The sequence below is a fragment of the Sardina pilchardus genome, chromosome 13 (assembly GCF_963854185.1).
Source record: "Sardina pilchardus chromosome 13, fSarPil1.1, whole genome shotgun sequence".
NCBI classification, from domain to species: Eukaryota; Metazoa; Chordata; class Actinopteri; order Clupeiformes; family Clupeidae; genus Sardina; species Sardina pilchardus.
Genome location: NC_085006.1, coordinates 8,580,312 through 8,608,087, shown reverse-complemented (window position 1 = coordinate 8,608,087; position 27,776 = coordinate 8,580,312). Strand labels below are relative to the sequence as shown.

Below are 27,776 nucleotides of genomic sequence, written 5' to 3'. Positions count from 1 at the left end.
GTGTGTGCGTGTGTGTGTGTGTGTGTGTGTGCGCGTGTGTGCGTGTGTGTGTGTGTGTGTGCGGAGGGGGAGGAGGGAGCAGAGAGGGCAAACAACTGGCAGCAGCAGTAAATGAGCATGAGAGTGGAACAGTGGCAACACAGAGACGAATGTTGGTAAGCTTGATGACTTTTTAACAGCGCTCTTTATTTTCACACACACACACACACACACACAACCTCAAGGCAGGGCATGTGCGTGTAGTGCCATGTCAGGAAAGCAACATAGAATACAGCAAAATAAAATGTCTTTATTGGCATTGTACATGTATGACAAAAAAGTGCATTTCATGTTTTGTGCAAAAGAGAGTTTGATAAAAAAAAAAAAAAAAAATCACAGAGAATTAGGGCTGAACGATATATTGCATTTGCAATAATATTGCGATATGATGATCAAGTGCGATTTCTAACCGCAACGGCAGCGATTACTCTCTGGTCGCATGACGGGAGCATAAAGTAGCAAAGATTTGAAACAGTCTACCAGAGAGTGAACTCCGCAAGCTGTGCACAATGGCCTCAGGCTCGATAAAACCATGCCACCAAAATGTTTAAGATTGCGACCGAAAAGAAATTCTAGGTACTGGTGCACCTGACACTGCTTGGGTGAAAGCATACTCTAGGCTACATTTCTTTCGCAAGTCTTTCATTGTAGACTATGCGTGCAACTTCACAGTATAAAAGTAAACCCCCTCTCCTTGGCTCTCTCTCACTCGTGGGCGCTCAATGGACACCCACTCCTCGACATGCACATTTAATCCAGATAAAACATTCACAATCAGGAAAGTAGAGACACATAGAGGACGATTAGCTAAATTATTATAAAATTCGGTTAGCAGTATGCTAGACATTTCATTAACACTCATTCAAGTTGACTGATCATCTCCATACCAATGTTTTCCAACTTCAATGCCTTGAAACACACGGGAAACTGAACAGTCCAACCAGTATGATGAGCTAGCCAACTATGCTACTTCTATAAGTTATGCTATAAGTTATGCTATAAATTCAAATATACTAATCGAAGTAGTTAAATAAAAATGTCATTCATTAATTGAATGTATCACCTCATGTCATTATAACAGAGGTCTGGCTTCCAGGAAAGAACAGTTTATCTTTAATCTAATATAATTGGCAATACTACATGATTTATTGCTTGTTTTTGTTGAATAATACAGAAGACAAAGACCTAATAATCGTTCAGCCCTACAGAAAATGCTTAAACGCTTAAATGCCCTTTGTCATTTGATGACTGGACTCAACATGGGGACGTGTGAATGTACACCATTTGAGCCAACTAACAGGCTCCATTGCCAGCAGAAAAAAAACCTGATTCAGAAGCTAAATTGACAGTAGTGATCTCCTCTCAGCATGACGGACACTTGGATCAGCATTAAAGTCTCCTGATTCAACCCCACATTCATGACGCTTTATGTACCTATTAGGACACAGCAGTGGTCTCTTGGAGAGTGACAGACAGTGGGTCTACAGTGCAGACTTGGGGTTCTGGAAGCGGTTGATCTTGAACGTGGAGAGGTCGTGGGAGGGCACCTGGCCCGTGCTCAGCTCGTACAGGATCTTGCCGATGACCGGGCCGAACTTAAAGCCATGACCTGAGAGGTAGGGGACAGGAAACGGTGAGTTAGAGAGGCCCAAAACCTCACATACTGTACGTGCCGTGAAGTGAAGTTCTATACAAATACTTTGCCATCAGGTATTATGTCTTGCCTTGTACAAAATACTGTCTCGTCTTATTGTTTAGATTAGAGACCTTATACTCAGTGGGCTTGTTAAAAGTGCAATCTAGTGTTTATACTATAAGGTTGTTTGGTTTAACTCTAAGGAGTTCAAAGTGACATCTTCAAGGACCCCTCAGTGGACCATGCACAGAACATTTGACGGAGAACCAGAGCTAGGAGCTGGAGAACATGTTTGCATCTAGTGTAATGCACAAAGCTAAAGCTGCTATATCTCCTTTGGGGTTGTTTGGGCGGGATGAGGGGTTAGACACACAATGTGCATCTAAAAATAGCCCCTCCCATGGCCAGAGTGTCCAGCCTTTTCCATGAGGGAGCACATTAAAGTGACCCTCCTCACCCGACCCCACCCTGACCTCTGGGGCGGTCACAGCATATTTATGTCATCTGGACGTGTTGGCTGGTCCCCCATCACCTACAGTCAGTGAGTTTCTCCAGTGGCCCTGGCCTCACACCTATTGGAAGGGAGCGTGCTCCTGGCTCAGCCGACATGACTCGGGAGTCGGGACTCACTACGGCTTGTTGGACAGGACTCACTCAGGCTGGGCCTTGCTCAGAAGTCACAGCAATAAGCAGGGTGGCCCACTCTGTGAGTTGGTCACCATAGAAACAAATAAGATCCTTCAAAAAAACAGACTAGAAAAGGAAAAGAAGGGAAAAACTTAAGATTTAGATACAGTATGTTCAGATACAGAAAGGGAGGACTCTCCTAAACTTTGCTATGCGCAGGCTCTCAGCGTTTTTCCAACTCGTCTGTCCACCCTCAGTGGCCCAATGACCAGAGCAGAGCACCTCCAGACTGGCCCATACATCACCCGAGGGCCGGCCAGAGAGAGGAGCGCGGTGGTAAACCGCTGGCATCATGGTAAACAACGAGAAGGGCCCGCTGGAGAAAGGTTAATAATGATGAATCCTCAGTTCTATTGTGCTCCTTATGCATTATTAAGGCAGAAGAATAAATCCCATAAATCATGAGCTCTCTCTCCCACTGCCACTGCAGTCGGCGCGGTGGCTACGGCTCCCGGGCACAGGCACGGCCACGATGGCTGCCTTCACGCCGGGGAGGGGGGGGGGGGGGGGGGGGGGAAGCAGCTCTTTAGCATCACACAAGGCAGCGCATGATGAATAGCTCATCCAGCTGTGGAGCTGGGACACCAAGTGTGGTGGCAGAATTAGCCAACGTAATGGAGGTGTGTGTGTCTGTGTGTGTGTGTGCACTGCGCACGTATGTATGCATGTATGCATGTATGTATATGTGTGCTTGTGTGTGTGTGCGCACGTGAGAGGGAGAGAGAGAGTGAGTGTGTGTGTGTGTGTAAGTGAGAGTGTGTGTGTGTGTATATGTGTGTGTATGTGAGTGTGTTTATGTAGGTATGTGTGTGTGTGTGTGTGTGTGTGTGTGTGTGTGTGTGTGTGCGTGTGTGTGTGTGTGTGTAGGCATCCCTCAGTGCCACTATCGGCGCCCATCGCTCCGGGTCTCCGCTGGTCACTGGGAGTGATTAGAGGGAGAATTTAATTAGGGGCGGTAATGAGCTCCGGGAGGACGATTGGCGGCGCGGATGAAACAAATGCCACGAGGAGCCCGTGGCCCAGGAGGTGCAGGAGGGTCCGAGCCCAGACACAGCCTTTAATTAGACCATAAAAGGCCTCGCACTGGAGGCCCGCACACCATGTCTCTCTCTGGTGTGTGTGTGTGTGTGTGTGTGGGGTGTATGTGTGCGTGTGTGGGCCTCATTAAAAGTTCAGGCAGCTCTTTAAAAGAGAGTGTGTGTGTGTGTGTGTGTGTGTGTGAGTGCGCATTCGATGCCATGGGTTTGACACAGTGTGGTGAGGAGCTTTAGGGCGTATGAAAACACGTGAACTGACCTGAGAATCCAGCACCAACGATGATATTCCTGTACGTGGGGTGACGATCCAGGACAAAGTGGTTATCAGGCGTCAACTGAGAGCAGGGAGAGAAACAAACGCATTCCAGAGAGATCATTTGGAGTTGAGACAGAGAGAGAGAGAGGGAGAGAGAGAGTGTGCACGTGAGAGAGAGAGAGAGAGATAGAGTGTGTGGGGAGGGGAGAGAGAGAGAGAGAGAGAGAGAGAGAGAGAACAACTCTGTTACCTTCCAGACACTGAACAGATTTAAGTTTTATTATTTCATTCTTGACAGATTGAAATATGAGTCACATTTGGAACTGACCCTCGGATCCCAAAGAGGCTGTCGCTTGACCGTGGACACTCCGTGCTTAGGTAACTTTTAATAAAGCGCGCCGGTAATAGAGGATGGCACCAGGGCTCTAGTGATTCCATTGTTACTGTTCCAAAAGACCACAGGCAGCAAATCTGCTTGACATTGGCAGTGTTATATAATTGTGTTATGCACCGTATGTATGGAACAGTTTTGCCTGGAGAGAGTAATGTACGATCAACATGCTTGGCACATATCCAACAGTAAAAACATACTGAGATCCACCCAAGTGAATATGCATTCGGTTTCTCAGCCTCATTTAACCTGTAGAATTCAGATCTCACTCATTCCAGACACCTTACAGGTACATGCAGCCAAGCGGATGCCATAGAAGGCCATGCGCGTGCAAACTCAGAGTATACAGCAAGATGCAGATTTGACTAGTTTTACAGGTCAAGGTGCAATGGCCAGCTTGGAGGTCTACATATCAGCACATGCCATGTAAATGCAGTCAGCTCTCTGTGTTCTGGCCCTGAGGACGCCTTATCTATCACCCTGTGACTAGGGTTGTGTCTATTTGGGGCAATTGACATTGCTGGATGTGAAAGAGAGGCGAACACTGAGTAAAGTATAATGATAACGACATTATATAGTTCAAGCCTTTGTGACTGAAGGAAAAGCATCAGGAGGTACAGGGGTGTGGTGTATGGCATGTAGGGGCCAGTGTGTTCTCATCGAGAGGCTGGGCACTGTGATGACGGGTCACCCACAACTCACGGTATAGAGGCAGCTCTCCACCACGGCGGGCACGGGCACCAGGCCTGGCAAGCAGCGGGCGACGAAGCGCTGCAAGATCTGGATGTCACTCTGGTCCGTCTGAGTGTCCCGCGCGTCTGGATCCGCGTCCTTGCCCACGTGGTAGCACACCTGTCGGGAGGACGGACACAGGTGCGCATTAAACACACGCACGTTTCCGAGTCCTGGCTCACGCTCAAAAACGCCGCCCTGCTTAACATCTAAACAGGCACATCTGCCACATGTATTAACTAGGTTTAGCTCATCTGTCAATGTCAGTTACTGCTGCATTAATATGTTTCGTTTGAAACGCAACTCACAAAGTTGGATTGTTAGAGTTACTTTACTGAACTATTTAACTTCCATCTGAATGTGAGGGGAAACAGGAGCAAGTTAACTCAAGCAGAAGGCGGCGCATCTCTGAAAACACTTCAAAGCACAAAACTGTCTCACGCACCACCACTTCCTCTCTCATAGAGTATGATGATAGTCATGTCATTGGAGGGGGCATGCTGCACTTGTTTTGGTGACACTAATATGTGGTGCTTTCCCCCGAAGCAGCATCAGAGGCGCTCAGCAGGCAGGGAGCGAGGGAGTGAGGGAGGACCGGACAGGAGAGGAGAGGAGGAGGAGATGAGGGGAGAGGAGAGGAGAGGAGAGGGTAGGAAAAGAGAGGAGGGGAGAGGAGAGGAGAAGAATAGAGGAGGGGAGAGGAGAGGAAAAGATAGAGGAGGAGAAAAGAGAGGAGAGGGGAGGAGAGGGAGGGCTTCTGGTAACTGATCCAGGGATAATGACTTAATGTGGCACCACCATCTGTCCCCTCCGCCGCATACATGTTGTGTGCAATTTGTCAGGAAAGTCCCGCTGCCTCACCCACTCATGGAAAAAAAACCTGCTATGATCAAATATGCGGGTGCCGAAAAACAGACAGTCAAAGCTGGCCACCAACAAACACAACAGCAATAGGGGAAAAAGGAGAGAAACATTCTTGTGTTTTTTTTATTTTCAGCGGTGCACTTAAGAGCTGCACTTAATCTCTGACTTTGAGTCAGCAAGGAAGAGAGAGAGAGAGAGAGAGAGAGAGAGAGAGAGAGAGAGAGAGAGAGAGCACAAAACGTTTTTTTTTTTCAGGGGTGTAACGAATCATTCTCTCATTTCATAAATGGAGCCACAAGGCCCCACCCCTCTCTCAATCACACGGCCACCCTGCTCAGCCAATCGGCCCCCCTCACCTTCATCAGGCCCGGGTACTCGTTGGACGGCAGGCCGTAGATGATCTGGTCCACCTCCGGGCCGTCCTGCCGGCTGAAGCAAGGGAAGCGATTGTGGATGCCATAAGAGCCCGGAACCTTCTCCCGCCAGTAGCACACGTTTATCTTCTCCACCTGTCCAGCAAAAAGAGGAGGAGGGGGAGGAGGGGAGGAGGAGGAGGAGGGGGAGTAGGAGGTCAACAAAGCAAACATTTTCCTCAAGGCCGAAGGGCAGATGTTATTTGACGAGATTACACAGTCCTGGAAACTGTAGGCAGGCCTTTCCTCTGTGATTCCCCCCAGATTTGTACACTCAAACAAGAAGCAAATCACAGAAGTAGCCGGTCACGACTGCAGCATTTACAATAAACTTTTAATTGACGGACCTCATATACACTAAGTGCAACTCATATATTTGAGAAGCTAATAAAACCTATCCAGCTGGATAGAGATGTCCTATATTGCAGCATTTAGGGTATAGTTTTAATTGAACGAAGACGCACACGGACTCAGTGCAAATCATATCTGTGGAAAGGCAATAAAAAGGACTGACTCTGGACGAGAACTCCTCTGCCGTCGCTAAAGTTTCTAATTGAATGAAGACATACACTTCTGCCGCAGATTGTATCTCTGGCAGGGTAATAAAGAGGCCTGTCTACTGCAGCTTTCAGTGTAATAAGCTAACAGGGGGCCGGCCCGGCTCACTTTTTGGGTGGGGTGTGTATATACGTGCGTGTGTGTGTGTGTGTGTGTGTGCGTGCGTACGTAGGTGCATGTACGCGCGCGTGTGTATATATGTGTGTGTGTGTGCGTGTGTGTGTGTGTGTGTATGTGGGGGGAGTGGCAGATGCACTGGTGTGTGAGCTCATCTCCCTCACGCTTCCTTGTGCTCGCTCATGCACAACTGCCCGGCAAAGGAGCCGTGCTGAATAATGCAGTTTCCAATTCCACCTTGCCATTCCTCCGCATAAATAACATCTCATATATGGCTCTACCCCCCGCCCCTCATCAGCCATGTGACCTGAGGAAGATTGTCTCAACCCCAGCAAAAACCAACAGGCTGGAGATGAACTCCAGGAAGACAGAAGAGGAGGAGGAAGAGGAGGAGGGTGGAGGAAGATGGTACATTTATCTTCCCTTCCTTGGTTCACTTGTTCATTGTGTGCTATTTGCTTTGTGAGGGACGTCTGGTAAATCAGTAGATTCACTTTTAGATTAGATTATGAATTACGGTAATCAATAGGGATTGGTATTGATACGTTTTTATCAATATCGATGGCATTATCGATTCTGCCTATCAATCCAATTCCTTATCTTCTCTTATCGATTTCCAAAAAAATGTAGGTGCACCCACATTTTTCATTGCATCGCCTTTAACGCCAAAAGGTCACCTTTTATCGCTCTCCTTTCATATAATGTGAATGATTTTTTAACAATAGGCTAAGGCGTAGAAAAAGCTTATTTGAAACACAATAAGGAATATATTCTTTATAAAGAATTATAAAGATTTATATATACAGTATATATAATATAATATAATTCTTTATATATTCTATACTGACATTTCTGATATTCATGACATTCATGACTATTCATAATACAACTCCGCCTCTTTAATTCAGCTGGTTTGAAGCCAAATTGTAAACAAAATAGCATAGTTGGCTAGCTTATTATAGTCTACTGGTTGGACTGTTCAGTTTCTTTTAGGTCTATGGTTTCTCCACGTGTGGTTAAGTTTCAAGGTAGGCTAATACTTTTTCTCCTTGGGACAGGCCCTTTTGAGTCTTAGAGTTGGAAAACATTGAGATGATCAATCAACTTGAATGCAAGAGTTTCAATCAAATTTGTGCAGAATGCTATGATGCTAACCTAATTTAATTTAGCCAGTCGTCTTCTATGCGTCATTGCTTTCACGATTGTGATTGTGCATGTCGAAGTGCGGGTGTCCATTCATTGAGCGCACACGAGAGAGGAAGAGGGAGAGGGAGAGGGAGAGACAGCGGACCAAGGAGAGGGGGTTACTTCTATACAGATTGGTAAAGTTGCACGCATAGTCTACAATTAAAACTTGTGAAGGAAACGTTGATTATTAGGGTTGGGCACATGGTTTGGCATCGAAAACCGGTTCCATCTTGGAACCGGTTTTCGATGCCAAACCATGTGCCAGATGGAACCAGTTTTCGATGCCAAACCATGTGCCCAACCCTAGTAATCAATGTCAAATGTTTTATAGGTAGCCTACTTGGGTCATGACAAGTAGGGTCATGTAAGGTAAGGAGTTTTTTTAAGGTCAGCAGTTTTACTGGCTGTTTAAGGCTGCTGACTGTTGTTCGGGCCCTTTCCCACTCATGTTTACTCATTCAGACAAACTGGAACTTGTGATCTTCCGATCAGAACATACTGGAAGAAGCTGTCATGTTATTGTTAAACAATATGGCTACAGAACTTGTCGACTTGGAGGCTATCCCTTTTTTCCAGTATGTCTTTACAGTGATGCCACAGAACCAGAGATTTACATTTCAGCACACAGCTTTTATCAAGGTTTAAGGCCTTGTACCGAAACGTCGGTTAAATAAATATCCAAAAGGAGATCAGAGTGTGCAGCTTCTCTATGTTCTTTAGTAAGAGTTTAATGCCCCAATTTTAAGTTTAATTTCACTGCTGGTTACACCTGTGGGAGTCGTAAGTTAATAAAGCCTTTCCAGACCCACTCTCAATCTCAATTGAGAAGCGGTCTAGTGTTAACAAGGCTATGTATGACTACAAATGTGTTTTGATATTCGAGTGTGTGTGTGTGTGTGTGTGTGCGCGCGTGTGTGTGCGGTGAGTCTAACTGAGAGAGTGTGAGGCCATGTGTTGTGGAGGCTGTGTTCTGGCTGTACCTTCAGAGGCAGGCCCAGGCCGATGTGGGAGAGCAGCGTGTTAGCCCACGGTCCCACTGTGATCACCAGACTCTTGGCCTGATATGCCCCGGTGGTTGTTGACACCGTGACCACCGGGCCTGGCTTGATGCCAGTTACTTTGCTCCCATCTTTTATCACCCCGCCATGCGACTGAAACAGCCTCTGATAAAGGAAGCACATATATACACATAAAATAAGTATCAAAAGTATACGATAGCTCTCAGATATACAAGATCTGAATAAATAAATATCTGAACAGGAACTAAACAAAGATTACAGCATCACTCAGTAACACAATGCCCATCTTGAGAATGGAGCTGTATCTACCAACACACATACTCTCCCTCACACAAACACACACACCAGGCAATGTAAGGAAATGTTGGTTGAGGTAAAGTTAAGTCCTGCACTTAACTTTAAAAGTGCAGAAAGCACCACAACACTCTGCACGAAGGGATTACAAGTTTTTGTGTTGTAAACTGCACCAACCGAAAGATAAATAAATAGAGAATATGCAATATTAGTAATGCAAATGAAAGCCAATTCTGAAATTAACTCTGAAATGTATGTTACGTTAAATTGAAGATTCACCCTACTCCATTTTCTCACCCAGTAACTGTCAAATGTGAGCTATATTTTCATTGAAATGAATGGAATGCAACGTTGGACAATTCAAAGTGAAGTGATTACTAATGGGGAAGAATCTGAGTGGGGATGTCCTGGGATATCGACACTGATGGAATAACTCTCGTCCAACCAGATATTCATTAATAGTTCAACCAGGTATTACTGTTGAGAGCCATTACTGGCCAGTAGTGAACAGTAAGTGAACCTTGGACACAGCAACCAGATGTTGTCCTCGTGTCTGAATCCACCAAACAAGTTGTGCTGCTAGAGCTAACAGTCCAATGGGACCATCGTTTGAATGACGTCATCGAAGGGAAGCAAGCTTTCCAGGGAGACGGCAGTGGTCAGCAACTGTCTGCAGTGCAGGGGAGGTCAGGTGCAGGGGATTCATAGCCTGCTCTCTGGTCAGAACCTTTAGCAGTTCGGGTATCAGCCGCGTATCAGCCGCGTTTCCATCGCCGCACCTGGAACTTGATTTTCGGGACGTTCGGAACTTTTGTTCACGCTTCCATTAAAGGAATGGCCCGGTAACGCGACGTTCCGGGAACTTCTACATGGCTGAATGGAGTACCTGCCCTGAGGTTGATACTTCAGTGTGTCCCTGAAAGAACTTGAGGTGTTAACAATGTTTTTTCAGGAGGAGGGTGTATGATGTTGAAACACACGGTGATACCAGACTGAGCCATATACACATACTGTATACACATAGCCCCTGGAATATTTCATTGGGTTCAATATTTCTAGCAGCACCCCTGAACACACACACACACACACACACACACACACACACACACACACACACACACACACACACACACACACACACACACACACACACACACACACACACACACACACACACACACACACACACACACACACACATGCATATGTCCCACAATGAGGAATTATATTAATCAGAGAAACACATTCCTCAGAAATGTTCACTGCCTTAAACTAACTAAACCATCTAACGACTCATTATTATCTACTTTAATAACCCGAGAAGAATTGAGGTCAGAAATGGCGGAGCAGTCATTACTGTGCGTAATTTCTAGATCAGATGCCTGTCTCATCTAAAGAGAATAAGGCATGAAAAGGACACATGAATGCACAAAAGACCACTGAACTCAAGACTCTCCAACTCAAATAAAACACTCAGACAGGCATAGGGCATAGATTATTTTTCCCTGATAACAGCAAACCTCCTGAAAGGAATAAAAAAAGAAACAAACCTGATTTATGTAAGATGCGTGCAATCTAGCTTTGTTTATTATTAAATCCCTTTTTGAACAACCCCACTGTTCTGAAATAATACTATGTTCAACAGTCATCATTCGACATCAGACGTCAGTCTCCAAAATACACCACATGCAACAATCCTCTCACAATACTAAAAGCTTTGAAATTATATGTGCCTGCCTCTGTTAGAGGCCCTCTAGGGAAGCACATTTTCATAATTTTCTTCCAATCCACTGAAGGGCCAGGTCAGTCATGGATAACTGTGTGGTAACTAAATATACAGTATATAGGGAGGAGACAATTATTCAGAACACTGGTATGTGTTGGGCTGGTACAGTATGTTATCTATTTGGGAATTAACTTGGGTGTAATTCACATTTTGATGTCCAAAAGGAGGATGTATGCTTGTGTGCGTGTGTGTAGGCCTGTCGCGATATTCAATAAATCAATAAATCGCACGATAAAAAAAATGAGCTCGATAACTTTTCCGGCCGCGATAATTGCCATTTTCATGCTTGATTGTTTTTCTTCTCTCTCTCTCTCTCTCTACGAAAGAGAGGATAACCACGGTAGGCCTGGTAAATTCGATTCTTTTTAAGGACTCGGGTTATTCTGAGTCACTCACTCAAATGATCCGGGTTATGCAAGTCACTTGAGTCATGAGTCAGTATTGCTAAATCGCCAAGAAAACGCAGTCCTAGCCCCATTGTCTCTAACCACTAACATAGTAGAAAGTGCGGACTCACTATTCAGATCTGGTATTCTTGAATCTGCAATGTTACTGGCTACACCAAACCTACAATATGTCTGATTCAGAACAGTATTTTATTTCAGAAGTGAAAGAATGGCGTTTGTTGTGGATTTGCATTTCACCCTGACATTAAAATTATTCAAGACGGACATGTATATCGATAGTCTGACGTATTAATTGACTTGTCTCGGGTGTGCGGTGGAGTGAGTACTGTTGTTGATGTCAGACTGATGTTACCGTAGAAATGCGTTAGCTCAGAACCAGCGTTAGCAAAGGGGGACGCTGCAACAAGGAAGGGGCTAAACGCGATAAAAACGGTCTCCACCGACCTATATCACCTCGGTAAAGTTGGAAATGAGATCCTATGTCCAACATTACGAACTATTCCTTTAAGATGTCTGTGTGTGGCGCTGTTTATCATTTTAAATTAGATTGTAGTAGGACTCAACTGATCCGGGTTAATGATGCTAGAGATTTGCGACTCATGGGTTAATTTAAAGACACAGGTTAAAGATCCGAGTGAGTCAGGACTCAACCAGCTCTAAACCACGGTGCTTCCCTTAGCGCAGCCTAACGAGGAGTGAACCCTCATGTCAGTCAGTTGTCAGACATGTATCTTTCAATAACATGACGGACAACTTTACTTTCTTACATTCATTTGATTAACAGGCTAGACGAGGCTTTGGCGATTGGCCTAAGCACACTGAAGAGGCTTTCTGTTGTAGCTAGACAGGTATGGGGGTAAAAATAGTGATAATGCAGTTCAGAAAATCATGCTTATAAGCTACGTCTTTTCATCATCTGATAAAGACACACTCCGCAAAGTCTGCACTCCGCTGAGAGCTCAAGAATCAGCCAAAACAGCCGGCAGCTCCGGTTAAAATGTCGTAAGCTAATTGTCAGCTGTGGTGAAATGTGTTCGTAATCAACGTTATATGTCATAAACGTAGCATACCTATGAAAAGGCTTTGCAGTAGGATTATCCGATGACCAACTTATTGCTTCAATTTGTGTTTTATGTGACGTGCAGATGCTGGGTTCATGCCGTTTTGCGCAAGTTTCAAATGTTTAGCTGACTGCGTAGGCCTAATTGATCAGCTATGATGACATTTAGTTCCGTGCATAAGGCTTAGCAACTGTCACTCTACACGCCCCCTGTTGCATGTCACGTTTTAATTTGCTGGCCCTTAAACAGAGTCTTAGTAGAGACTGAGAGTCCATTGTAGGCCTATTTATTGTTTTTGGTTGTTTTGTTCATTTATTGTGGATATTTAAAAATGTCTTCCCATTCCAGTTCCTTATTCTTTAGAAATACAAGTTATTGATCTTTGAAAAGGTGTACCTGCATTATTATGCCATTATCATTATATTAGATAAAAATGATCTCAGAACGGCAATATTATCGTTTATCGCAATAATTTCTGGGACAATTTATCGTCCATCAAAATTTGTTATCGTGACAGGCCTACGTGTGTGTGTGTGTGTGTGTGTGTGTGTGTGTGTGTGTGTGTGACAGTGGAGAAGACAAAGAGTTTTGATGCTGTGTGTGTGTGTGTGTCTCTGTGTGTGTGTGTGTGTGTGTGTGTGTGTGTGTAAGTATTTTCTGTTCTAAAAGCTAGGATAGAATACGGGCAAGTATGTATTTCATAAAAACTTTATAAACTGTTGGTAGCAGTGAGATGAAGACGGGTCATCGGGCATGTTATCTTTTGGGGGGATTCTGTGTATTCAAGCCCCATTCAAGGATTCGGACAATCTGCCATTTACTAGGCACACATTCAAGATTTTCGCAAGCATTTGGCATGACACTTTTAAAGCCTTGAAAGTTACTCCATCAGAGCCACTCGTTTGATTGTTGTGTAGGGAAGTGATGACTTTTTCTACCTCTGTGTCTGTGAAAGCCTCCAATTGTGATCGTAGCCTTAAAGGGATAGTTCGGGTTTTAAGACACGAAGTTATATGGGTTCCCTGTCAGCAACGTTGTGCATCAGCACTGACTTACCCCCCGATTGCGTCCTGTGAGCCGAGATCCAGCCGGTTTTTGATCGTTTTTGATGCTGAAGAAAGTAGTCCGGCAAGTTGCTGGGGTCACGAAAGTAAAGTGTTTTTCTTCTCAAAACCATATGCGTTCAAAAGAGTGATATATTTGCACCACAAAAACGTTGTCCAGCTGTCAGTAGCGCGCAGTAATAGGAATCGAGAAAAATAGTGCCAAGTGATAACGAGGTTTGAATTTTTCCTGGACAACGTTTTTGTGGTGCAAATATACAGTATCACTCTTTTGAACGCATATGGTTTTAAGAAGAAAAACACTTTACTTTCGTGACCCCAGCAACTTGCCGGGCTACTTTCTTCAGCATCAAAAACGATCAAAAACCGTCTGGATCTCGGCTCACAGGACGCTGTCGGGGGGTAAGTCAGTGCTGATGCACAACGTTGCTGACAGGGAACCCATATAACTTTGTGTCTTAAAACCCGAACTATCCCTTTAAGGGTGAGTAAAAGTTGCGCACACACGGGCGCATGGGCATACACGCGCGCGCGCGCACACACACACACACACACAGACACAGACACAGACTACAGATATATACAGACATAAAATAATCCAAGATAATATACGTATGTGTGAGACTGCAGCTTAATTCACGACACTGGGGACTTCCCAAATCTCTGTGGTTGAGGTCACTTCTTATACCCTCTTAACACACGCACAGAGGAATCAGGAGATATCCCCCCTAACGATGAACTAATGATCCATCCAACTAGTTAGCATTAACAGAGATAAGAATATTACAAAACCCCTTCCCCTGACCCAGGCCATGTTAGTGTTGGTATCCCCTCTGGGGTCAGCAACCTAGAGATTCCCAAAGAGGGAGTCTTCAGAAAACACAGGTTGTATCTCAACATACTCAGTTAAAGGAAGGTCACCATATTCTCACAGCACACATTATAGCTTACACTAAAACATGTAATTCTATGACAAACATATCATACTTATTATACTTAAGTTATACAGTATCTATTGTATGATATGTATATCACACATGCTGTGCTGTTCCGTTGGGTAAAGTTTATCAGTACTTCCAGTGAATTCCAAAGACTTCATTCATTTTCTTGTGACTGGATTTCAACCTATCACATTAGTAAAAACATCAATATTCATCTAATTCTTTCATTCCCCACTTTGATCAAGGGGGCTTTCTTGAGCCCCACCTGTCCATCATCGCTCTAAGAAAGTAGTAGGTCAAGCTTAAAATTGTCAAATTTATTGACATAAGTCACTTGCTAAATATAGCATCAGTAACAAATAACAGTTAAATAACAATAAAACAATAAAATGAAGTTCACCACTCTCACAAACTCGTTCAAAATCGTATTCAGGTCAGGCGTTGATGCAAGCGCTTCCCAATTGAACAGTCCGTTCTTTGCACATCGGGCGCTACCCTCTTTATCACGGCCTGCAGGCCTTTTACCTGCTATCGTCTGTGCATCATCCGAGCAAAGTCCCTCACAGTTTTCCCATTTGATGTCATGTTCTGCCAGGTAGACTAATTGTTAAGAATGTTGAATAGCTCATCAGCAGTGGCCCTACTTTTGACATACTCGCAGAATAGAATATCTTCGCTCGCTGTCAAGTTAACAAAGCGGACATAAACAATAACTAAATCACCTTTGTTAGGCTACTGTCAATGGCCTTGTCCACTTGCAAGGCAAAACATGAGTGTTGCGTTTGTCAAGCAGTTGTTCTTCGAGATCGCAGAACACCAATTGTGTCGTTGGACAGTTTCACTGCGCTCGTCTCAAACATTAACGTTTTTTTGGTTACCGCTGCAATTAAAATTCCGACATCAATATTTTTTTTCAGACTATGGTTCCAGGACAGACAACATTTTCATCTGGTCAATGAAACAATAGTCTAGAGTACCTTGTTTGTGTGTGTTTTGTGAGATGGAGGTGCATGCTCGTAATTATCAATAAAGGAAGGCTATAAAAAAATCTCCGGTTTTTAACGTCAGCTCGCGCCCCACTTGGCATGTCTGTGCGCCCCAGTAGCCTAGGGGGGCGCGCCCCACAGTTTGAGAAACGCTGAATAGGCTAATATAACTAGAAGTCCCCAGTTACCTGTTTGGAAAGTGATGGACCTGGGTTTTTTACGTCACTTTAGATAAAAGCATTGCCAAATCTCACTTGCCTGTAACTAATGCACCTGGCTTTGTTCAAGGATTTCACCTGCAACAGTACAGGTGCGCACTGTACGCACTGATGTGCCGTGCCGTGACGGACTGCAAGGCGTGGCCCTCACCTGAAGGGCGGCGAGGGCTTTGTCGGCGTACAGCACCCCTGCGCTGGTGTCCACGAGCGCGTTCTCGCCGCTGACCAGGTTGAAGTTGGGGATGTGCTGGCTGAACTCTTCCCTCTTCAGCATCACCCAGGGGACTTTGTTCCGCTGCAGCACGCCCTTGACGGCCGAATAGTACTGACCGTCCTCTGGACCCATGACCAGGAGGCCTGTGCATCTGCAGGAGAAAAAAAAAATGAGGGGGGGGCCATGTGTGTGTGGGGGGGTGCACATTCAAATTAAATCTAGCCATTGCACAAGCTTCATGTGACCTTTCCCATTGTATTTCTTTTTTTGTCTGTTTGTTTTGGTTTGATTTAAGCCAGGGACAAGACTGTGGGGGTTGATGCATTGATTGGCCTGTAAAGGGCAAGCTTAAAATCGGCTGCAGAACCCGCGAGCCAGGCAGCCATGTTCCATAAATCAGAGCGGTGGCCCGGTGGTGCGGCCGGCGTGGAGCGGAGCCGGTGCGGAGCCGGAGCCGGAGCGTGTGAAGTTATCGGTCCCCTGGTTGAAAAGTTCTGAAAACACGGGCGGTAAATTCAGCGGGGCCCTGTGATGGATGGCGGTGCTGCCCCTGTGTGAACAGTGTTTTCTGAGGGCTGCGCCGCCATCTGCCACAAGCCTTGATGCATGGGCACCACCAGCTAAAGGGCCCCAACTATTTATCAGGGAATTTTATGACTGTGTTTCCAACTGTGTGTTTGTGTGTGTGTGTGCGTGTGTATGTGTGGTGTGCGTGTGTATGTTTGGTGTGCGTGTGTTTGTCTGTGTGTATGTGTGCATGTGTGCATGTGTGCATGTCTACGTGTGTGGATATGTGGTATGTGTGTGTGGTGTGTGTGTGCATGTGTGCGTGCCGGCATGCATGTGTGTGTGTGTGTGTGTGTGTGTGTGTGTGTGTGTGTGTGTGTGTGTGTGTGTGTGTGTTCATATGTTCGACTTGGTTGATGATGATACAGTCAGAGAGCAAGGGTATTAATATGATGCATTGTGCAGCAGTGGCCATGTTACCCTGTGGGATGAGTGGCATGGGCTGCCCAACTAGATGGGCTTGGGGAATCATGTTGAGGGATGTTTTGGATAGTGTGTGTGTGTGTGTGTGTGTGTGTGTGTGTGTGTGTGTGTGTGTGTGTGTGTGTGTGTGTGTGTGTATGTGTGTGTGTTTGCCCAGACAGAGATTCCTCCTGCTGTGGGATTCGGTGGTTATCGGCCACACCAGCCCTAGGAGATGATTCTCCAGGGGGGTGACGACCAGGGAGCTGCTATGATATGAGGTGAAGCCTTGCTGAAAGTGATTCACACACATCTCTCTCTCTCTCTCTCTCTCTCAGAGTTTGTGCTCCACAAAACACAAGGGCACAGCTGGCCCTAGACTGAGGACCAATCACTCACCGCGCAGAGGTGAGAGAGAGAGATAGAGAGAGAGAAGAGAGAGAATGCATGAAATGGACACAAGGGGAAAGAGAAGTGAGAAAAAAATAAAGCAGGTCAATGGTGACTGTGATATCCTGGTATCCGACTGGTTTTACAATTGCCTGATATGACTTGTTTCCTTGATTTATTTGTCTATTTATTCATATCGATATATCACTTCCAATCTGTATAGTTTTTCTTTCATCCTAATCAATACAACCTCCTCAGGATTCTCCTCTTAAGACTTCTGTTAGGGATTCAGACATCTTTTTTTGCACCATAATCAAGTTAGAAACCCAATGCAATAACAACACCAAGATCCGACCCCAGCACTGGCTTGGTGTTAGTCTGATCCAGCCTTTGTATTTATACTCACACACCTCATAGCTCGAGCAATAAGCCAAGGTGTTTACTGAAGTGAAAAAATCCCTGAATTACATTCAGTGGCAGAATAAAATCGCACTAAGCCAACACAAAAGTGTAGCTGAAGATATACTATTTGGCAGAAGACATTTAATTCATTGCAGTTGTATTTTGGGGCAAATTTGATCTGCTTTCATAAAGGTTCAGTGGGATGTTGTATGACATTCATAAAACCTTCTGTAAGGTTCCTTCTTGCACATTTATGATAGCAATTCGGGGCAGTTCTTGACTTAAATGAAAAAACGTCAAATGTAATATTACTTTATTGTCTTATTCAGCGAAGCAGAGGAAGCAGAGGACCTACCTGTAGAGTTGCACGCCTGCTTCTTTCTCCAGCTCAGCCCACAGTTTGTAAGACTCCTCCATCATACGGAGGTAGAAGTCCTGCTCATAGGCCTTCCTGATGATTCGTGTCTGCCCATGGGAGCTTCCACGAGAGTGAGGCAAGAGAAACTTAAAGAGCAGGGAGAAATTACTCTTCTGCTTCCATTCCATGCCTAGTGTGCACTAGGACATGCTATATCAATTAAACACAGTTCTGCAACAACATATTTCTCAACATTGTGTAGTGATGGAGTGAGTAGTCACAATTGCTAAAGTTAGCAATTGTGACTCTACTCCATCACTACACAATGTTGAGAAATATATGTTGCTATATGAGTTATATGAGTTAAACTCTCAGTCTGAAGAAGAAGTTATTTGAGACAACAGCCAAATAAAAAAATTAAATAAACATCCCATGTCAATGATTAGTTAGCACACCACTCGACATTCACATTACTCAGTGAATGAAGTGAAGTGAAGGGACTCAAATAGTTCTTTGACACAGATCTGAATGTTTCAGGTCTATGTGACCATTTCAAATCCAAATTTGTGTGGCGGAATAACATTGGGAGCACTTAGACTCAACGCAGTAATATCCTCACTCCAAAGTGAAACTGAAAGTGCAAGAGTGAGGATATAACTGTGCCACACAATATAGTTATCCTTTTACCTGCTTAGAAATGCACCACGTTTTATTTTGTCTCACCATACTTGGTCGTGTGACTACTTGTGTAACTGTATTTTAATAGGGAAAACATGGAAGTGTTTGGTTGCTTCTAACTTCATCTCTGTTTGGATCCTAATGAATGCATTGGGCTAGCTAAGTGCTATCATCGTAGAGCCGCGCGCCAGAGCCAGTGAGTGCACTCATTGAAACGTGAGAGGTAGCCTATGTATCAACTCGTCTTAGTTAAGGGATAACATAGTTTAATATGAAAAAAAAAACGGTGAAGTGTTGCTTTAAAATCTTGAGTTAGTGAATTAGCTGGGAGAGCCAAGTAAGGCAAGCCAAATTGATGTGAGTGAACTAATTACCTCGTATACACACGCATGGGAAATTCTCTCTCATTGTTCAGTAGACTGTTACACACAGTGCGCCTGCCCAAGGTAGCCTACAAGTAGTCTTGAAAATGCATCTTTCGTTGAGATACATGAATATGAATGCACAACTGTTGCCTTTTAATTTCTTCTCAAAGTGCACCAGATTGATGTATAATATACAAAACTTTCTTCCGAGGTAGTGTGCTTCTAAACCCCCCCTATGGTCTTGCACACCGGTACAGTTTTAACAACTTATTTGTCTGGAATAGGCTAGTGCATTGTTGTTGGGGAAAGACAGGGCAGGTGCCCAAATGTCCGAGACACCGACCTGTTCGAGAAGAAGCGTTTTCTTGTTATTCTTCGCGTGATAGTACGCTGTACACGATCCTTGGATGCCTGCTCCAATCACAATGCAATCGTATACTTGCGAAGACATTATTTGTAGGCTACAGCTCCACGACAATCACACTCTCTAACAATTGACTATTAATCACACTTTGTTCTTGTCGTAGGCAGTAGGCAGAAACATAGCAGAAAGGTAAGTTAGTTCACCCCTTCCGTCTTTAAAAGAAAATGAACAGGGGGGTGGCTTGGTAGCCTGGCCTGGGGGACAGAACTCCTGTGCCTACAACACGCACATCCGGGACTCTGTGTGTAATACGCAAAGCCTTCGATATAAGGCTTTGATACTATGTAGTTAAAAAGTTTCAGCTCAATCCGTTATTTTACTCAATCTGTTTTGGAAACACAGTTTGACTTGCAGCAGTTTATATTTACTAAATGATACAAATAATTTACAGTTAGACCGCAAAAAATGCAGGATACTTACCTTGATCATCTTGATCACTTATTTTGCAAAGAAATGTATAGGCTACTTTTATTTTGGAAGAATGATTCCCCTCCATCTTTCATGATTTTTCTCGATCAGCTTTCCTCATTCTTAACTTTAGAGAAACTCACATTAGAGAAATACAATTATGGACATCTCTTTAAAGAATTGTGGTGCCCTATATTATTGGGTATGGCAAATGCATGAACTTTTTTTATCAAGTGCTGTATACATTCAATTTTCTTTTCTTATTTAGGCTACCATGTTGATCTGTTAATAGTAGAGGTCCTGTGTAAGATTTGTATGCGCTTCATTTAGCGGAGAATATCTCAACTGTTCTAAACTAATATGACCCCATTGAACAACGTGGGATGTGTGCCAAAATCTCTATCCGGGATGAAAGTCCTGAAAATATACAAACGTATGGGTTTAAAACCTGCACAGGAGTTGTGTTGCCAGCAGTAACGTAACCATAGCCTAATCCCGATGTTAAAGAAAGATTTTAACTATGTCTCTGTCTCTGAAACACAAAATTGATTATGAAAGCCGACAGTTTCAGTCGTAGGCCTACGGCTTTCTAGCCTGACGACGTCATACTCAATTATTGTCCCTGCAGAAAAAGAATGTAGGGATTGTCAAGAATCTTACATACTTTACAGTCACGTGACTACCCGCTGGGCAAGAAACGCTGACATACAAAATGGCATATACATGTATAGGCTATGTGTGCTAGATAGGTTATATGTATGTATGTATGTATGTATTTATGTATGTATACACAAATACATACATATACAGTACATACATAGCCTAGTAACATAGTGGAAATATACAGTACATATACAGTACATATATAGCCTAGTAACATAGTGGAAAAAAGTGTTCAGGCAATAGGAATAACCGCACCCTGGAGAGGATTAGCCCATTTCACAAGATGTCGCCACTGTGTAAACTAACTTCCTCTGGAACAGCTCAGTCTACAGGAAAGATAGAAACAGGAAGATGTTTTACCCTGCCAATTAAGGCATCATTAACATCAACTAGGCCAGACACAGGACACTGTGAAATGGGCTAATTGTGAATCGAAACCCATTCAAAAATGTGGGGGAGATTCACAGAGAGTGGACTGCAGCTGGATTCAGTGCTTCATCCTGTCGGGACTTATTTTCCTGACAATACATAGATAGGATAGGATAAGCTTATCTACTATGAACAAATCATTTATAGTGACAGTGTGTACAAATGCTTTATTAAAGAGGAGTAACATAGGAGTAATACTTTAAAAATAATGAACAAAGTATAAATATATGGTTCTTGCATTATCTATTAAGCATAAAACATCTATTCACAAACATATTTGTATTTACTATGAACAAACCATTTATAATTGTGTGTACAAATGCTTTACTAATGAAAAATAGCTAGGACCAATTCTACAAATAATGAACAGACCATTTACTAATAAACTGCTCACAAAAAGAAAGGAAACTTGACTTTGGCCCATTATATCTCCCCTTTAGTAATACCAACCAGTAAAGTGTTTCATATCATTTTTAACGTTGATTTGTCACCTTTACAATGAGGTATATCTTGTAAGCATAGGGCAATCATGGAATGAGCAACACAAGCAAACATGTAAGTAGTGCCGAGGAATGGAATGCCATCCCACAGCAGAATGTAGCCAGGTTGGTGACCAGCATGAGAAGAAGGTGCCAACCTGTCTACACGCTACTGAGGACCCTGACACTGAGTATAAAATGAACAAATGTATGCCTAACTTTTCTGTGGGAGAGTGCAATCGTCAATGCTTGAAGTAACAAAGGTGAATTCCAACAGCATAACAGGCCATTTTGGCACATTTTTCGTTGGCACTACTTACACGTTTGCTTGTGTTGCTCATTCCATGATTGCCCTATGCTTACAAGCTATACCTCATTGTAAAGGTGACAAATCAACGATAAAAATGATATGAAACACTTTACTGGTTGGTATTACTAATGGGGAGATATAATGGGCCAAAGTCAAGTTTCCTTACTTTTTGTGAGCGGTTTAGTTTACAAATGCTTAACAAATTATTAAATAGAGGGACCATACTTGCTGTAACTAAGAACCTGACGTAGGCTACCCACCACCCAAAAGCATAATGAGCATACTGATTATATGTTTGCCCGCACTCTGTATGCATTCATCTGCGCCACCGTTCTAACGCATACAGTAAACCTACAGTCATTGTCAAAATTGTTGTCACCCCATGCTAAAGTTGACTAAAAAGAGGAATATAAAATCATCTTTTGGAAATTGATTTTAATGGCTTATGTAATAAAATTAGGAAAAATCCAACCTTTAAGGACACACCAATTTTCTATGTGAATGAATAATGTATCATAAATAAATAAATGTTCTTCCCAAAATACTGGGGTCAAAAATCTTGTCACCCCTATGTAACCCTATGGGAATTTAACACATTCTAAAATACTAAAATACTAAAATAAGAACTAAAATTGACCCACATCATCACACACCCTTCACCATACCTAGAGATAGGCATGGTGTTTTGTTCAGTTTCGTTCAGTTAGCCTATTAGCCTGTTTGATGCTCATTGAACTCAATGCAAATCAAACAAGCTAATAGGCTAACTGAACAAAACTGAACAAAACACCATGCCTATCTCTAGGTATGGTGAAGGGTGTGTGATGATGTGGGTCAATTTTAGTTCTAAAGACCAAGGGAACTTTATCAGGATGCATAGTATCCTGGATCCATGAAATAAGTAGCCTTTAAAAATAAAAAACTGCCTGCCCCTATGTTAACCCTATGTGTTAAATTCCCATAGGGTTACATAGGGGTGACAAGATTTTTGACCCCAGTATTTTGGGAAGAACATTTATTTATTTATGATACATTATTCATTCACATAGAAAATTGGTGTGTCCTTAAAGGTTGGATTTTTCCTAATTTTATTACACAAGCCATTAAAATCAATTTCCAAAAGATGATTTTATATTCCTCTTTTTGGTCAACTTTAGCATGGGGTGACAACAATTTTGACAATGACTGTATACATAAACCTTCCGGTCTGGTGTTCCCCCCTCACTGGTCCAATACCTTTCACCCACCCTTCAGTGAGTGTATTGTGGGTACAGTGAGTGTGTAGCGGGAGAGTGGGAGACAGAGGAGAGTGGGGATGGAAGCTGGCAGCCCTGCTGCGTCTGGGCTTCTGTGTGTGACACAGGCGGCGCGTGGACAGCAGGCGCAGCAGATGGACCCTGTGGCTCGCCAGGCCTGGAGAGGGTCGCGTGGCCATGCTCCCCCGCCGCGCAGCGCTGTCACGCGCAGATGAAGTGTGAGTCTCCCCACAGACGCTGGGACTCTGTGTAGCGTGTGCGGTGACAGGCTGTTAGCAAGCCAGGCAACAGTTTTCTCTTTGTTTTCGAGTGCGAGGAGAGAGGATGGAAGGGGGGGTAGGATTGCAGCAATGACTGCATATGCCCGAAATCATACTTTGGGTGCAATATGGAGTTTCACAAAATATTGATAATCACTCACAGACTACCATAGCCACTGGCAAGCACATGTTTGGCTGATCTAAAAGTAATTCTAGATTCAAGTGTGGACTTGCTTTGTCTGACAAATGAAAGTAACTGGTTTGGTTCTGCATTGAAGTCAATGGAGTTATTTTCTCTTGGCAGTTAACCAGCAGACAATATATAATGGTGCCACGCCACTATAATTAGTGTGTCTGTGGGTGTGAGCTAGCTTTTAGCAGCCACTTGCTCACTGTAGCCTGGCAAAGGCAACAGGCCCCCTGGCTGTGTGGCACTCCTCTCCCGATGCCACCTGGCTGTTTGGTGGCCAAGTCTTCACCTCTACGGCTCAGCCAGCAGTTCCCGCTAAAGAGGCCCTGGTGTTTGCCTCCGATGTGAGAGTCGCAGACATCCCCAATTAGCCTCTAGCCAAAAATCACACCTCTGCTTGTCAGGATGGATTGCCCACGCCGTTGAACTGTCGCCTGGGAATGACGGATAGGCCTCTTAAAGGTTTTCTGGGGCTTTGTTGATGCACGCGCTGCTTTATGAGAAGGGGGCGCCAGGCGTGATAAATGGAAAACAAGCAGCTTTATTCCTAGAGCCACTAAGCTATGATACAAATGCATCTGGTAATATACCATGCTGGCTGCTCTCGCATACATCTTTGCATCATAAGCGTGTGTGTGTGTTTTCTATATCTCTGTATGTTTGAGTGAGCTTGCAGTATATTTTTGTGCGTGCTTGTGTGTGTGTGTTTGTATTTGTGTATGTGATTGCATGCATGTGGGATGAGCTCGCGCAAGATTCATCAAGAAAGGAAAAGAAAGACGTTTATGAGCGGAGGAGTCTTTTGCGGGGATGCTAGAATCGCCATCTGCTAGCTGTGAAAGTTTATTCCCTCGGAGCTCGCTGCCACATTGAGCTACTGGCCAGGCGCGGCAGCAGAATCTCCACCGACATGATGTACGGCGCGACTCTTAGCTCTTTAAAACGTCCCCAGTCCGACAGAGAGAGGAGGCCCCAAACTGCAGACTCAGTACATTCTCATGAACATTAGCATGTTTCCACGTCAGGAAATGGCGCAGTAGCTGAAATGACGTCGCAAAATGTTTTAGTGCCAGCCGGATGAAAGTGCTGTCACATCGTTTCAGTAATATCGTTCAACAGTGTTTTACAAGTATGACGGAAAAATGCCTCAGAAAAAAAAAAATACACTGCATGCAAAAATGATAGCAAAAAAAATATGCAGAAATGTATCACATGAACTGTATCTTTCTGCGTGAATGTATGTGTGGCACTGATTATCATTGCCTGTGATTTGTGACTGCTTATGGAATAAGACAGGGAGGCATCTTTCAGATTTCCCTTGTATTCTGTCACCACCACCACTCTGAAGGATGGCAACTGTGTCATCAAGTCTGTGTAAGTGCTTTGTTTATTACACGGCCATGATGATCAGGTGTTGCATTTGGCCTTGAGGTACCGTCACATTTCTTCGTTTTTGCCGTTAGTGTCAGGAGGAAAATGCTTCGTACAGTTTCTAGAGGCATGGATGTAATGGGACTGTGGGACTGGATATGGAGAGAGAGAGAGAGCGGGGAGGGATGGTAGACAAAAGGGAAAGAAGGCTATACTCACCATCCTATTGGAAAAGGTCACGCGTCAAAATAACAACAGCAAGGCAGGCTGCCTCAGTAAACTGAGAGTAACATGGTCTCTTATTTACCTGGCATTTATCGCAAGCGATTTATCCAACGTCATGTTTAAATATCAAGTCCCTCCTGTAAATATTTATGACTGCCCATACCTACAGTACAGGATGATGCTCATCTCTGTCTAATGAATAACTTAGCAGCTTTGAATAATGCATTAGCCGTGCCATTTTCTCAGCTTTACCACGTCTGATTCAGGTGGTTGCTCAACCTGGTAGTGTGTGTATATGTGTGTACTGTATGTGAATGTGTTGCTGGCTGGCTGGCTGGCTGGCTGGCTGGTTGGCTGGTGTGAGTATGTGTCTGTCTTGTTAGTATGTGTGTGTGTGTGTGTGTGTGTGTGTGTGTGTGCGTGTGTGCGTGCCTGTGCGCGTGAATGCCTGTCTCTCTCTCTGTGTGTGTGCATGCGCGCACAACAAATCCAGAAGTTATCTGAAGTGCACTCCTGTAAAATATCTCCCCGTCCTCTTAGTTCCTCTCCATGCCCTTGTCATCCCTCTGGTGGTGCTAATCATTCCATTTGACCAGCCTGGTAATGAGCACGTCATCAGAAATCACAACGCTGAGGGACATCTTCCCGTCCAATCCCATCGCATCCCCACTTATACATGGGGAGGTCCTCTGGTGATACACCAGCAGTGAGCAACCGCAATCAATCACTGAGGGAGGGGGGATTACCTTCTCCTTCACAGTCAAGAGCTTTGATATTTCAGTATTTGATGGTGTGTGTGTGTGTGTGTGTGTGTGTGTGTGTGTGTGTGTGTGTGTGTGTGTGTGTGTAAATGAACATCTACACCCAGGTTTTCAACCATCTGTGGCTAACTCCTCTAATCCTCACCATGAAGTGCCATGTGTGAGATATTCAGGTTGGCGCATTTATTGGTTCACTGATCCATTTAAGACCATTCAATATATTCATCCAAGTCACGCACTCAGGAGACGGCAAAGCAGTGTCATACATCAGAATTCATTTATTATGCACGTCTGTGCCGACAACACACACACAGACGCACACACACACACACACACACACACACATCATGGCACTAATAGGGTGGTGTCTAGCATGTGCTTGAAATATTTATTAGCTTAAAGTCGTTAACTGGTGGCTATTAAAATTATCACCTATGTTGGTATCCCTCCCCCTCTGTGTACCAGTATGTGTGTATGTATGTGTGGGTGTGGGTGTGGGTGTGTGTTCTGTTCCACTGGGGATGTGGAGGGAGACAGCTGGAGCTGTATCTCCCACTGGATTTGAATGGGCTGCAGGGGACTTGTCTGTAAGTATGTGTAAAAAAAACCTTGGATCAGGCCTGCTGACAGATTTAGTGTAAAGGCATAAAAACGGTTTGTAGATTTGGATGTAAATGGGGACACTACACCTCACTCAAGCTGTGATTTCATTCTTACGCAGCGATCCATCATGATTGACCATTCGTATAGCATCTTTTTGTGATTTGAAGTTGTCGTTGCAGCAAGTGTCATTCATTTTCAAATTTGTGCACATAATTTCAGCTCAGCATCTGAACGAAATCATCTACATGATTGGACGAAATCATCTCAACGGCAAAGCACTGCTTGGGCGGAGGGATTTGCACAGCACTGTTCTTTGAGGTTTGAAGAAGTCACTCCGAAGCTTTTCAGGTGCTGCCTGCAAATCACTCCGCCCATGTAGCAGTGCTTCGCCTGATTGAGAACATAGTACCAAGTCTGTATGCGCTTACAAAACGGCTGCTTCTAATTGAACATTGTTTTTTTTTTACACGTTGTCACTACACAAATCACAGCATGCAAATAGGAAAATGTTGGAGTTCTTTTGTCACTATTGGGAGGTGTAGGCTTTTTTGAACAGGCCACTTCGAGAGACCTGTGCTAAGCTAGGCTAGCAGTGGATGTGTGTCAGACCGAATAACTACAAGCACGGAGATGAGGAGGGTATGTAACGATTTAGCTAACTCTGGGGAACACGGTTAGTAAGCTAAAGACCCAAAAAGTCAATGTGCAATTCTCTGCACAATTCTCTAAGATCTTGACACATCCCACACCTTGTCTATGCGCTTCACTATGTAAAGGCCATGACGTGTGTACAACAGGCTCCAGCTCCAGCTCTGATTCGCTGACGACCCTGAGGTGATCGTCTCCCTCCAGAAGAGCCGTCATCGGGTGAGGATCCACCTCCGCTAAGTGAGGCAGAGTCGAAATGTCGCCGGGATTCCCGGACAGCGCGCTTGATCGCTTCGCCTCGAGACCTCTCCAACCACAGCACTGAACTCTGACCTATGGCTTTTACTGGCAGTATGAAACTGTCAGCACCTCAAGCTTCCTGTGTTGCAGTAAGAGGGGCCTCTGGAAGTTCCTCGGGAAAGTGAGACCTTTTGACATGCTGCTGTTTCAGATGAGATGTTTGCTCTTTTACACCACAGAGGAGAGAGACAGAGAGGCCGGCAAGAACATGTTCAGGAGTAAACACATAGATGTGCCCACAGACATTGTGGTAGTGCCCGAGGGAAACATCTATTACCCAACATGAAAAAAGCAGTGCAAGTGTGCACTAAAAGAAAAAGCAGTTTTGTTGTGCTTGTTATGAATGAGTATTTTCACCCCTGCTCATGCATAATCTCCG

At 44.2% G+C, this 27,776-nt stretch overlaps 1 protein-coding gene across 2 annotated transcripts; it reads right to left on the bottom strand.

The window, feature by feature from the left end:
• Positions 1-165: 165 nt before the first annotated feature.
• Positions 166-19,675, bottom strand: pipox (pipecolic acid oxidase). Of its 2 annotated transcripts, none has more exons than XM_062553158.1 (8): positions 19,414-19,675; positions 18,025-18,173; positions 15,846-16,059; positions 8,899-9,081; positions 5,999-6,151; positions 4,749-4,898; positions 3,659-3,734; positions 166-1,648 (listed from the first exon to the last, which is right to left on the bottom strand). In XM_062553158.1, the coding sequence occupies exons 1-8, from the start codon at positions 19,519-19,521 to the stop codon at positions 1,521-1,523; spliced, it is 1,161 nt and encodes a 386-aa protein (XP_062409142.1). In that variant the 5' UTR covers positions 19,522-19,675; the 3' UTR covers positions 166-1,520. The 2 variants fall into 2 exon arrangements, with proteins under 2 accessions (XP_062409142.1, XP_062409143.1); XM_062553159.1 differs by lacking the exon at positions 166-1,648 and adding an exon at positions 1,716-2,678.
• Between the last annotated feature and the right edge of the window lie 8,101 nt (positions 19,676-27,776).